We start from the raw sequence: 14,371 nt of genomic DNA, 5'->3' as shown, positions 1-14,371 counted from the left end.
TTTACATTTCAAATGTTATCCCCTTTCCTGATTTCCCCTCCCCCCTCCCCCCTTCTCACCAACCCACCCACTCCTGATTCCTGGCCCTGGCATTCCCCTATACTGGGGCATTGAGCCTTCACAGGACCAAGTGCCTCTCCTCCCATGGAAGACGGACTAGGCCATCCTCTGCTACATATGCAGCTAGAGACATGAGTCTCACCATGCGTACTCTTTGGTTGGTGGTTTAGTCTCTGAGAGTTTTGGGAGTACTGGTTAGATCATATTGTTATTCCTCCTATGGGGCTGCAAACCCCTTCAACTCCTTGCATCCTTTCTCTAACTCCTTCATTGGGGACCTGTAGGAGGCCACGGCCCCTCCCCTGGGCTACCCAAAGCTGTACCTTAAAAGATGGCACCTGTTGGCTATGGAGCTTGTGGTAAACAGGTCCATATTTGATGGTGATATGTTCCCGCTCTTCTGGTTGGCTGAGGCCATGCGCCTGGTGAGGTGACGTGGCCTGCCGTGATTGGAGTGGATAAGAGTATAAAAGGGCTTGTATCCCGGGGCGTGGGGGAGATGAAGAGGGAGATGATGAAGATTGTTCAAGGTTCCTGAATAAACTGCTGTTAGAAGAACTGGTTGGTTGAGTCTTCCTTGCTGTGGTCGAAAGAGGAGGCAACAGGGACCCTGTGCTCAGTCCAATGGTAGGCTGTGAATATCCACTTCTGTATTTGTCAGGCACTGGCAGGGCCTCACAGGAGACAGCTATATCAGGCTCCTGTCAGCAAGCACTTGTTGGCATCTACAATAGTGTCTGAGTTTGGTGACTGTATATGGGATGGAACGGCAGGTGGGGCAGTCTCTGGATGGTCACTCCTTCAGTCTCTGCTGCACACTTTGTCTCTGTAACTCCTTCCATGGGTACTTTGTTCTAAGAAGGATCGAAGTATCCACACTTTGTTCTTCCTTCTTTCATGCGGTTTGCTAAAGTGCCTGTCTCATAAAGCTGTCTTTTATGGTTGAAAACCTGTCTCCAAGCCAAGATAGGAGAACTTTGCTGCAGATTCCCTGGTCCATAGCCTGGCCGCATTGCAGTTAAACCTTGAAACATCATAAAAATGGAGATCTGAGGGGCTCATTGTCTAGAATGAGGAATCCTAGGATCCAAGCAACTGCTAACCTAGATCTTACTTTATCAATATCTTCCAAATTGTACATATATACCCAGCTCCCTCACCAGTCTGTATAATAATGTAGAAAGCCTTTCATAAACAGAAATCTATCTGTAATGAGGGAAGCGACCAGACACTCCCCTCCATCATTAAATCTGATTTACGGCTCTGGACATTTACTAAAACAGAGAAGAAAGGCTTGTGACACTAATGTAGTAATAAACATTAAAATATAATTTCTTGCATGAGTAGAGGCAGTCTAATAGAACGGGCAGACAACTGTGAGAGGAAGTAGATAATAAGTAAAATATACCTCTAAATATGGGATATACTATTTATCCACTTATCAAGATAAGTGGTGAAGGGCAGCCAAGAGGTGTGTCTGAGAAGGTATTGCAAATGATTAAAATGTGAACTAGAATCTAAGTGGCAGGGCAAATTGAAAGGCTGAGAGCTGTATGAGAGTTAGGCAAATGCTATCTTCTACGTGCAATTTGTATGCTAATATGAGGAGAAAGTGCTGTACCCACCTCTTGTCATTTCCACCTGTATTTCAGAAATGCAATGTTTTGTTCTCAGCTTCCCTGTAGGTTCCTGGTCTCCTAGAGATTGGGGCCCATATGATTAAAATGTAAAAATGAAAAGCTGAAGTTTGGCAGAGGAAAAGCCTCAAAACTCGCATTAAATAAAAGAATAAAAAAAGTGTGAGAATATTGCTCCCATCCCTTCCTGTCCTCCATTAGTAGCCTTGAACAAGAAACTACATTTAGAAAATCGTTCTCTGTCCAGGGCATGTGTGGGCTTTGTAATAAACCGTTACTGTGCCCTCTGTGCGGCTGCCAACTGATTTAACTTCTTTTGCAGGTGCAATAAAAAGATATCACAGAGACATTAGAGGAATGATATTTCCAGTTCGGTCACTAATATTGATTAGGTTAGGAGGAAAGGGTTAGAGTGGGCAAGAAAGTATAGCTTTCAGCCTAGATCATGACACTATGTGAATTCTCTTCTTCAGCTCCATCTTGGTAAAGATGCTTTGCATGTGAGGTAACAGAAGCCCCAGGCAGGATGTTATAGAAACTACAGTGTAATTGAAGCCACAGCATAATCGATGCAGATGCCAAATAGTTGCTGTGGAGTGCTCAAGTGTAAACTGAAATAAATTGTTGCAATAACATTTTCCATTTAGAGATGAAATTAGCACTAGTGAATTTCTTCCACAGTCAATAAATTTATTTGCCTCTTTACTCTCTGATTGCCCAGTTATTATTTACAAGTAAGTCATTTATGAGTAAAGCCATGATAATAGTATTTTTATTCCCTTCTGTTTTTTTTTTCTAAAATTAAATATATTTTCCTCTTTAAACAACCAGGTTGTTTCAGAGTAGTTTTTGACAGTCATTAAATCACTGTGGTACTATGATAAATAATAACAGATGCCAAGAGACATAAATATATCTTCCCCTCCAATGTGATTAAATGACTATGGCACTTTCATATGCATATATATGTATATATATATAATACATATACCATATATCATGCATATGAATATATATACACATGCATATATATATATATATATATATATATATATATATATATATATATGACATTTTAGCTTGCAATAGATTCTTGGTTGGTTCTTTTAAGTAAGCTATTTCTCTTCAGATCGCCAAAGGCTGTCCTGGCATTCACAGGCACTCCCTGGACTTGAACTCAGCACTATTTAAACCAGGTAGGGTGGTGAACAGTAGTAATGTCAGCACTCAGCAGATAGGGTGGGCTGTTCATGGTGCAGGAATCCTCACAGGGCACAAAGGACTGACTTTTATGGAGTGAGTATGGTTTGCTGGAGCCACTGGTTTGCTGGATCATGCCCAGGGGAAGCCCCCAGGTAGAGGCCAGTAGGCAGTATTGGGCTGGACGGGTTTAAGGGCTCCTTTCCCTCTTCTGTTAGATACAACCACTTTCAGTGATCAGGGGTTTGGTAGTGTATATGGAAACCTCAGTCCATTGCATCACAATTAGCTATGAGAGCTGGAGGATGCCTTATGATGCCCATGGTTATGATTGTGTATGCACTGAAGGGGAAGCCATGATCCCAGCTAGGGTGCACTGCAAATGGAAGCCATTCTGTCAACTTCTTATTCTAAATATCTTTTCTGTGACATTGCCATATCACCTCAATCCCTCTGACTGTCAACCCAACTGGATCTAGAATCATCTGGAAGACAATCTTCCGGGCATCCCTTTGAGGGGTTGTGTAGATTTGGTTAGCATCTGGACATGTCTGTGGTAGATTAAATAAATAAGGTTAATTGAAGTGTGAAGATCCACCTTAACAGTCAGTGCCTTGTACCCTTCCACAGCCTGAAACTCTAGCAATGTATAAAGTAAATAGTATGTCCCCAGCCCATTCTTCTAAATATTTTGGTCCCACTAATTTTATATTTCAAGTATTATATATAAAGTCTTGGGTGTGCTTCAGAGGCAGGGAAGGAAAGAACTGAAAATTCAAAGTAGTGTGTGCTTGCTGCTGCAATTTCTTAATAAAAGTAACACTGGAGGAGAAGAATGTCAAGCAAGCCCCTTGCTGAACCAGACCTGCACTTAAAAAAAGATCATGGTTGATTGAGTGTGTGAAAAGTCATGACATGGAGAAACATGTTTCCCTCCTGCAGGACTTGATAAACTTATGTACACCAAGAATTTCCAGGTAGGGAAATACCAAGGGTTCTATTCCCCAAACTGACTGCACTGGGAAACTCTTTCCTCATCTTTCAGCGCTCTCTCTCTCTCTCTCTCTCTCTCTCCCTCCCTCCCTCCCTCCCTCCCTCCCTCTCAAGAATGTACTTTCAGGCATATGGAATTATTAATATGACAGCATAAAGTATCCACCATGTCTGCTGTGCCCTGCTCTTCATAGTCAGCCCCATCTCTTGACTTTTCACAACTGTACTGAAGCGCAGGTTATTTTGCACTTGTCTTTTTCAGATGAGGAATCCAAGCTTCCCTCAACTGAGTTAGCCCCAAACCTAAGCCCAAGTATGCAGTTTTGATTTTGCTCTCATTTACAGATCTATGGCTATGACATTGGCATTTCCTGTATGTCAATCACTTTTATGGACGTGGTAACATTCTATTACTATAATCAACTCAGGTTCTGGTGAATAGAATACAGTAATTCAAAGCATCACCAAGTCCCTCACAGGCGTTTAGCAATGGTGTGTGAGCAGAAGTGTCGGGTGTCCAGTCACCTGGGGTGGTGCTTGTATCTGTGTTATACACTGTGCATCTATAATGACAAAACCCTTCTCTCAGTTTTCCTCCCTCACATCTACCTTGTTGAAGCTGAAACTGGAAAGGAATTAATTTATGCTAATTCCACACAACAAGCCCAAATCCATTTATCACCAGTTTCCATTCCTCAGCAAAGCATACAAACACACCTAAATATTGGGGAAATTAAGATATGCAGACCCCTCTGTATGAATAGCAATAGACAGCTTTATGCACAGGCACAGATCAGCAAGCAGAAGTGAAACAAGGAACACCTAGGGCGGTGGCACTCAGTCTGCCCGCTGCTGTTGGCTGTGTGCTGTTCCCCTGACTGCCTGAGGGACTGCTTCCCTGCCTCCCCAAAGTGACTGATAGATGCACACTGGCAGGTAGAATGGATAGCACATCCTAGAACCCAAACTACAGAAACTAACAATCTCCAAAGAATGTGACAACTATTCAACAATATTACTGCTGCTTCTCTAAGAATGGGGATCTGGGTGTGAATGGTGTAAGACTGGAAAATTCAGCCAGAAGCGGGAAAAGCAATGAGAGGTGGAAGGAAAGCAGTGGAGGTGGAAGAGAAGCTAAGGGAACCGGTGTCCAGGTGTGTCTGTGTATACACATACATGTGCGTGTGTGTTTCCTTTCATGTAAGGTGTCTGTGTATGCACACTTACGTGGTGTGTGTGTCCCTTCATGTGAGTAAGAACAGGGTTAAGGTAACTTCCTCATATTATCTTCCATGTATTTCAAATTTACAGCAAGCTTAGTGGTGTATACCTTTAATCCTTGCACTCAGGAGGTAAGTAGAGGCAGGCAGATCTCTGTGAGTTCGAGACCTGGTCTTCTGCATAGTAAATTTCATGACATCCAGGGCTATGTAGACTCTGTCTCAACAGAAAAAAATAAAAACCTTGACAACAAAACCTGCCAATTGTTACCCGTTCAAATACGCTCTGTGGTTTCCTTGGCTGCACCTCTCATGTTCTGCTTGTGCTACAGGGCCTTCTGTTTGGCTTGCAGAATTTAACTTCATTCATGCCTCTGACAGTCCTCAACCTTCAAGACCCCTTTGGATCACAATTTGTTCATTTACAAATTAATGGTTTACTTTAGGTTACTTTTGCATTATATTCTTTTTTCTGGGGGCGGGGGGGTGTTCGAGACAGGGTTTCTCTGTGTAGCCCTGGCTGTCCTGGCACTCACTTTGTAGACCAGGCTGGCCTCGAACTCAGAAATTCACCTGCCTCTGCCTCCCGAGTGCTGGGATTAGAGGCATGCACCACCATGCCTGGCCCTTTGCATTATATTCTTATCCCTTTCATCTGATATCAAGATAACAAAGAATGACAGGGTGGGGAGGCAGAGTTATTTCCAAACAATGAAGTGGTTGAGCTTGGAATTGTATGCATGTACAAAAATGACAAGATTGGTCCTGAGGAGACATTTGTTCTATCTTCTATCATCTATCTTCTGTCTGTCTGTCTGTCTGTCTGTCTTTATCTGTCTCTCTGTCTCTGTCTCTCTCTGTCTCTCTCCCTCTGCTCTCTGTGAGTGTGTGTTTGTCTCTCTATCCATGACCCATCTCCTCACATATACATGTGTGTCTGATCAAAATTTAAAAGTATATGAACTAGGATCCTAATGGCACCTTTTAAAGCCAAATATTTAAACTCATCTCACCAGTGAATTTTCTTCCTATGCTGTCAGTTTATCCTTACCACCAACCCCCCTTCCCGAGAAATGTTCGTTTTAATTTCTTGGTCCTTTACACAAGATGGGACATTTTGGTTATTTGGGTGTGTTTGGTCCTGTCCATTAACTAGTTGAAGTTCTTTCTGTAGGCTAGGTAGCCTTCAGCTCAGGAACATAGGTGCTTTTGTTTGTGTCATATGGTTAACAGCCCCTGTCTTCCATCTATTAAAAATAATCAAGACAATATTTGTAACAATGCACAGTGCCCCTTTCTCCCGTGGTGTTCCACTGATAGCAGCACACACTCAGGTGTGTTTCTGGGCTTTGCTGATGATACCAAGAACTTCATTTTTTTATTATTATTATAATGCAAAGCACCATAACTGTGGGTGCTCCACAGCAATGAGGCTCCTCCATCATCGGGTACTCCACTGCAATGAGGCTCCTCCATCATCTCTTGTGCCAGGACATGCTCTAACTGCACAAAGTGTCTAGGCTTACAGTGGAGAGAAAACAAGAGAGTTCCTTATACCCAGTGCCTGCTAACAGCTGATCCTCCTGAATAAATTAAGCCTATTTCCTGAAAAAGAGGCTTCGACTTTTTAGATTTTTTACTTTGCACTGACTTTATGGTCATATGAACTACATTTTCTGGTATTAGCTGAAATATAAGATTTCAAACAGCAGACAGAGCAGATGCAACCACAGGTCTTGTCTGAGACCATTAATATTGTAGTCATTTACTCTTGAACTTTTCTGCTTGGATGACCAGAGCATCACCCTCTTGGCTTTCAACAGGGAAAAGTCATAGAAAGGGTGCTTAAAGGTCACTTGCGTTTCTGGGTATCGGGCTTTGCTTAAATTGCTGGAAGGTAAAGGTCACACTGTCCATGCTTCCATAAGGTGCAGGTGGATTGTTTTCTGGTTTGAACTATATCACATTTGCTGAATGTCAGTTCTTGATATGGTAAAAATTAATTGCAAACAATCATTATAAGTGCAAGAGTTTTGACCCTGAGGAGTTGGGGAGAGATGTTTCCTAGAACTGCAAGGTAAAGAAAACTCAAAGAGGGACGTCTCATGCATACAGAGATTTGAGCTTTGTCTGTGAGAAAGTCTGTGCAAGGAAGGAGCTAGACTTCCTAGGGTGAGGTGCGATGAATTTTAGAAATTTGAGAGCCCATTGCATGGAACGCCTCTACCCCAGCATCAGGGTACTGACATTTGAAAGCAGTCACTTGATCATCAACTTCCTGGGTGCAAAAACACACCAGAAACATATAAACATTTCCTGGCTTTTCAATTTTTCATCTTGCAACTACCAAGGAAGAGATTGAGCTAATTTATACTTTATATGAACAGACAGACAGACAGACACACACACACACACAGACACAGACACACATTTCTTATTTATGGTTTGACTGCTTTCTGTGCTTGGTGAGAAAAGTTTACATACAAAGCATCGTATAATAATGATGATAATAATAATAATAACAATGCAGATCATCCTTGACTTAGACTATTTAAATGTATCGTGTTTCTACCTCACAACGGTGTGATAGAGCCATTCTGCTGCTCTGTTTTAGTTTAGTACTCAGTAAATTACATAAAACATTGACTGTTTTATTATAAAATAAAGTTGTTAAGATGATTTGACTAACCAGGTATAAGGCCAAGTAAGGGTACTGATCACATCTATGTGGGTTTCACCGAGCTCTATGGAGTAGGTTATATGTTCGATAGTTTCAGCCTAAAGTGGCTTTTCAACAAGATGTAAGCCCATCAGTAATATGATTGATTATTTAACAATGATGATAACAGCAACACTATAATTAAAGGAAATATTGGTAGAGACTGATAAGTAAATATAACACAGCCACCCAATGAAGTGTGCACTACTTCTCTTTAGCCACGTATGACACATTAAGGTGACACAACCAGCCCAAATCTTTACAGTGAGCAATGGGATAAATGGATTTAGGGACTCTTCTGTTTCCCCCTATTCTATTGTAGTGCTTGGACAAACCAGCTAGGGCATTCTAAGGACTTGGGCACACTCATATGCATGCTTAGCTGTGGATCATGTATCATACCTATATATCCCATGTGGTTTCCTGGACTTTTCCAAGCTTGAGTGTGAACCTTATGACCCTCTCAAGTCTCTGCTAATGCGTGTGCTTTGTTTATCCCCAGCTCCACTGGTGGACCTCACTCCTACCCACAGCGGATCTGCCATGCTGATGTTGCTCTCAGTGGTGTTTGTTGGGCTGGCCGTATTCGTCATCTACAAGTTTAAAAGGTGTGTGTTTCTTCTTCCGCCTCCTACCCCACACCCCCACCTCCCTCCTCTTTCCGCCAGGTTCAGAAGCCATAAATCACAGTGAATCTCGCCTCTGGTACAGGGCAGTGATGTTCTCTGTTAACGTTTTTAGGAAGATTCCGGGGATTAATGTTTATGCCCAGATGCAAAATGAGAAAGAACAAGAGCTGATCAATCCAGTCAGCCACACTGAAAGCAGGCCCAATGTCCCTCACCCTGACCTCAGGAGGCCTGGCCAGCTTGTAGATGAGAAGGTGGAATCCCAGCTCCTAGGTAAATGATGCCCGGTGGCCATCAGCTACCCAGGCTGTGTAGTCAACTAACCTGCCCTCTAACCCCTTTCTGGCTTTACAAAACGACTTTTTACTGTTCTAACATCCTTGAGAGGAAAAGCTAAGATGCCCCTTTCTTGCTCCTTTATAGCTTTATTCTTTCTCTTCTTAAATTCCCAACCTCCCTCCACCCTTTTCAAAATTAATCTCTTTCTTAAACACTAAGCTTCTGAGGTATATGAGCTACAAGCATAGTCTTTTTCCCTAAATGCTATTTAAAAGGGAAAAGCTTCAGAGTCTAGGGGAGGTGGACAGAAAGACAGACAGCAAACAGGGTGTGGATTGACTTGCACAAAACATACACGTCCCTACTATGGGCAATTCTGAGACTAAGTTGCTTCAGAATACCAGAAGAGCCAGCCATAAGGAGATTGGCTCACTCAACTGTAGGGATGGGTGTCTGGTTTTTTTGTTTTGTTTTGTATTAGTCCAGTGGCTGTCTTGAAACTATCCCCCTGGAAATGTGGTCAAGGAAAAGCAGGCTGTTTGCAGAATACACAGGATTTGGGGATCCTGTGAGCCCAGTTGGAGAAGTAGACTATGGAGGGGAAGACAGATACTATACTCTGTTTTGAAAAGAAGTTTTGATATCAGATGTCAATGCAGCTTTGTTTTACCTGCAATCGAAGCAGAAGAGTCCGATACCTAGCTGGAGTAAGCCTGAAGCTCAATGGCTAAATCTTACAATAATTACGGAAGTTTTTGACAACTTAGACTCATGGAGCCACCACTGCAGGTTCGTCTCCCTCCTACGGCCCTTCTGGCTGTGGCTGACCGAGATGGAGAAATTATATGATACTCCATGCTTCCCGCTAATGCCACGATGCCAGAAGGCCTTCATAGTGAAGATTTTTAATCTGTTACTTAGGAAAAAATGTTTGCAAATGAAAAGTGAATTCTCTCTTTAAGTGGACCTGAGAAAGGTCTGTGGCTGTATTAGAGGAAGTTTAAATGCAATGGGTAGCACTAGCCAGAGATAATAATAACAACTGCAGCCACATCTGGTGTCCAATTTTCACAGTTCATTTTCTTCCATTTGGTGGAGACAGGGTGATAAAAAGACACAATAGCTTAGGGTTAAAATGTATAGAAGCTTTTCTGCTTTCCTGTCCAGAGCAGCACCATGCACTCTGTCTGTTCCCTTCTAAAGCACCTCATATGTTGCCTTATTCAGGGGGTCCTTTGGTTCTCTGTCTCTGTTTCTATGTGGTGTGAATCACTGTGGCTGTTTATTAAAGTAGCAATTCCTCCTTTGCTCTGAACATTTCGCAGCGCATTGCAGTCTCTGACACAGTTCCCTTTCCAGTGTCATTAAATGAGTAAGTGTTACACGTTTTCTCTTAGGAGAGTAGCTTTACCCTCCCCTCCTTCCCCTTCTGCTCAACCTGGTGACTCATCTCTCCGATTGCAAAGACCAAGACCAGCCACTCCACCTTCATCGCCAAAGCGGGGATCTGCTGGGGCACAGTTTGCAATTTAAGGAAAACCCCCAAAGGCTACAGGAGACCTGCTGATCAGAAAAGAATTTCGCTCTTGTCAAGTGCACCATCCTTCATGACCACTAACTTTATGTTTTTTGTTTTCTGCTTCTGTTGTTCTGTTTCCTATTTTGCCAGGAAGTATTTCCATAGTTGCTGAGAATCAAAGCACAAAAGAAATCCCTACCTATGTAAATGTTTGAATGGAGGACGCCAGTAAAACAGACAAAACAAACAAACAAATAAAAATAAAAACAATCAAAATCCAAAATAACAAGTAAACACTCACTGCATCGGGACTTTTAAATTCTTCAGACACAGACAACAAGGGTTTTTAGCTTTAAACCTGTGCATGCGGACAATACCTTGAGAACACATCTGGAGGGGCAGTGTACAGGTGCTCGATTTTAATGGAAAACACTCCCCTCCCTCTCTCTTCTCTTTTTCTGACCAGTCATGTTTCTAGAGAATTCATAACATATAGAGGCCAAGGGAATCTGCATGTATTTTTGGAAATATTCTTGGCTTTAGACTTAACAGCTATTTTAGCCCTAGGGGCTGATGGTGGATTAGCCATCCCCAGCCTCTTCCTAAACACAAAGACATGCACAGGACTCTGAAACCCTGAGCTGATTCTCTGTGCTCCTTAGCGTCACCTTTCCTCCCTGAGTTAGTGTTAGTGGCGCCTTTGGTCAGCACTGACCATAGGCTGCCTTTTTTCCATTCTCTGTGGCTGCAGGGACAAAGATGCTAGTTACAGATGCAAATCCATGTCTGCAGGTTCCATAGGAACAGAAGGGAGCCTGGGAAGCAAAGTGTATCAGAAATAGACCTTTGTTTCCTGGTCAACTTTTCTCCTTGCAGCTTCCCCTACTCCTACCCCCAAGGAATGTAAAAACAAAGACAAAAACAAGTGGGAATTTTTTTTCCCCAGTACTTACTTGGTACCCTATCTTCCCATTTGGATGGTCATCCATGTGTGAACATGTTCTCTGGACATCTTTCAGGTTTTTCTCTTCCCTGATCTCCTTTAGCTTTTGATGCCTCTCTCTTTTTCTGCTCAAATGTGTTGCTAAATTTTTGGATATTAGACCTTACATTTCCTAAAACTGGACCAGCCTACACAGCCCCGCCTCCTTCTTTCACAAGCAAGTCTTTAGCTCTGTCAGTTTTGTACACTCTCAAGCATGCCAGCTTCCCTGTGCTCTGCCCAGCTGGCTTCAGTTACATTTCCCCTCTATCCCCTCCCCACAAACCTTTCTTTGCCAAATACCTCTGGTTTTCTTACCTGGAAACATATACTGTGTGTAAAAGAGTTTATACATCCATAGTAATCCAAACCTGGACATGTGCTTTGGAAAAGAAAAGCATAGAGATGAACAATGCTGGTTTGTGCATTAACAACAATCTTTTGTGGTCCAATTCTAGAAGATTCTCTTGAGAATCGTTTGGAAAGTGTGACTATAGTAGAAGGTAATATCTTCTGTGATAGTTGCTATTATCTGATATTTCCACTCTAGAATAACCATGTTTGTAAGATAAAACTGATTTTTAACCACAAGGAGAAACAGGTTAACGGACTTAATATGTAAGACTATTGAAAAACCTATAAAAATTGGTCTTCTCATATATTTGAATGAGAATTTGACCATTTAAGATGATAGTTAAAGATGACTCCATGTATGCGCTCTGATCTTCAATTGTCATGGTACTGACAAAGAAAAAGTCAGTATGAATGGAAAGGTGTACTTACTTACAGCAAAGTAAGGCTCACAACCGTCAGGGCTGCAAAGCAAAAGAAAACAAGTTTCCCTAGAGGAATCATGCAAGAGGCCCACAGAAAGGAGCAGGGCTCCTGCTGAAGTTCTTCTAATGACTGAGGTCCCTTCACTTCTCTATACTAGAAAAAGCCCAATCTCAAGTAGGGATGAAAACTATTCTGGTCAACCACTTCCAGAACCTATCCTCCCTCTTGGCTGTGTCCCAAAGCCAACAACAGGGTATTGTCAAGGACCTTGGTGTATCCCAATGATCAGTATGAACCCTGCCCGGGAATGACTGATTCAGTGATCAGATGACCTTGCTTTGTATGCCTGGCAAGGGGAGAGTAAAAAAGCTGGGGTCAGAGTTAATCAAGCAGAAAGCTTTATGGCAGAGGGTGTCCTGTGTGAATTTATATGGTCAATTTTGCCTGGGGACATAATCAATTCTCAACCTGCCAGGCTTCCTATCTCATAGGAAACATCTTCATTGATTATTCTCTTCAGTTGGAGTCTTCCATATTCAGTCTGGAAGACAAAGTATTTAGAAACCAAAATAGGTCCACTCAAATCAGCACAGGGAATCCTCAGTGTTGCAGTTCAATTAATTCTAATTAAAAAATCATTATAAACAAATGAACAACATTCTTGATCTAGCACAGTGCCTTGCCTAGAATAATATTGTGAAAATGTATTTGTCAATAAAAGGACAATGAGTGAATGAAGAGACACAGGGAAAAGGGGGTTGTAAGTCTTCATGTAAAATAGAGATGGGCATGAGATTCCTGGCATCCTAGACAATACCCAGTATTGTCAGTTATACATTCAGCATCCGGGGTCCTCTTGTGCCTCTGCTCAAGGCTCCCTCTCACCTGTAGATATAGATGGTTGGTAAGGCAAGGTACTTCTTAGCGAGGACCATCAAGTTCCTATAACCTTTGCTAATGGATCTCAAAGTGTGATGCCTAGGACAAGACTATCAGCGTCACCCACACTTGCTTGAAATGCAGATTCAAACCAGGCTAAAACAGACCCTGCTGTTTTGGAAATTCTAGGGGAATCAATAATGTTATTTTTGTTTATGAGTCATGGTTGTTCCAACCAACCATTTCACCAAGCTATACAGGTGATGGTGATATCTGTTCAAGTTTGAGAACCACCATACCAGGCCTTGCAGCCAAATCTCAACAAGAAAGAGACATTTGGAACCTACAAGTGGGATGGAACCAAGTGCCTATCTCTCACTAATAGCAGGTGCAAACACAATGAGGAGTTTGGTGGACTGAAGGCCAAAGGAATGTTAGGAAGGAATCCGCAGAAGGTAAGAGTCAGGGCAAGCTACAAATTGGATACTGCAACCTTTTTTAAAAGCCCGGAGGGCAAACTGTGCAGGCTCTGCCCTGAACTTCCCACCAATGTCTCCCCCTTGCCTTATTCTAATTGGATTCACTGTCCAAATTGCAGAGGTTTGCTTTGCTTTTTTTTTTTTTTTTTTTCAGAAGTTCCAAACAGCAACTTTGAAAGCAGTGGGGTGCTTGGCAGCTGTTCTGTGTTTTCCAGGATTCCAACTGAGCATTGAAACCCCTCATTTGCCAACTTATTTTTATAGGAAGCCAATTTAAAAAAAAAAAAAAACTGAAAGTTTTCTTATAGTATTGGAACTACTTCTAATTTTAAAATGACTTTTTTGATGTATTTTTTTGTTAAATACTATGTAGTGTAATGTATAATTGCTCTTGTTTATTGCTTTTACAATCATATTTATTAAACAGATAATGTCTCTAAAGTCTTGGCCTCAATGTGTTTATTTAATTCCAAAACATGGTCTAGATTTTTTGAAAAAAAGAGATATAGTTACAAGATTTCATAAATGCTAATTGTGTGAGAATACATTTAACTCTCTACTCTCTTGTATTTCACTCACAAACTCCTCTACTCCCTGAGTTCTATTTACATTCCAGTTAACTGTATGATGTCTGTCCCGTTATGAAAGAACAGTGTTGCACTTAAAACTCATGCCAAAATGGTTACTTTGGAATGAGTGACAAGTAATTTACATGGAAGTGATTAATCACAGGGGATTGCTGCTATTAGTTTGAATTTTTACACTATTAATAAGGAACAAAGCAATTCAAAACTTTGGAGTTACCAAAGGACAGAACCTGGGGCATGCTAAGGGCTCCTACGGTAGGATGGGAAGGGCTTTGCATTTGGAACTGGAGAAGGGGCTTCCACATCTGGCAGTGCCAGATGTGTGACCTTGGGCTAATTACCTCATCATCCACAAGCTGCAGTGGCTTCCTCCATATAAAAGAGGAAACTTACCTCTTCCAGCTTTGTCAT

The 14,371-nt window shown here is 41.9% G+C and overlaps 1 protein-coding gene across 5 annotated transcripts in view; it reads left to right on the top strand.

The window, feature by feature from the left end:
* Sorcs1 (sortilin related VPS10 domain containing receptor 1) overlaps positions 1 to 13,814 on the top strand; it is a 501,662-nt gene extending 487,848 nt beyond the window's left edge. Inside the window, exons 25-27 of one of the 5 annotated variants that reach the window (XM_021205280.2) lie at positions 8,332 to 8,437; positions 8,571 to 8,731; positions 10,135 to 13,814. In XM_021205280.2, the coding sequence (XP_021060939.1) occupies positions 8,332 to 8,437; positions 8,571 to 8,731; positions 10,135 to 10,142 (275 nt within the window). In that variant the 3' untranslated portion in view covers positions 10,143 to 13,814. Of the gene's footprint in view, positions 1 to 8,331; positions 8,438 to 8,570; positions 9,317 to 10,134 lie in introns of those variants that run through there. The other 4 variants (XM_021205273.2, XM_029537410.1, XM_021205286.1 and 1 more) reach the window with 4 other exon arrangements.
* Positions 13,815 to 14,371: the final 557 nt, after the last annotated feature.

This window comes from Mus pahari, chromosome 1 (assembly GCF_900095145.1).
Source record: "Mus pahari chromosome 1, PAHARI_EIJ_v1.1, whole genome shotgun sequence".
NCBI classification, from domain to species: domain Eukaryota; kingdom Metazoa; phylum Chordata; class Mammalia; order Rodentia; family Muridae; genus Mus; species Mus pahari.
The sequence above is the reverse complement of the archived record's forward strand: the minus strand, read 5'-3'. Positions and strand labels throughout refer to the sequence as shown.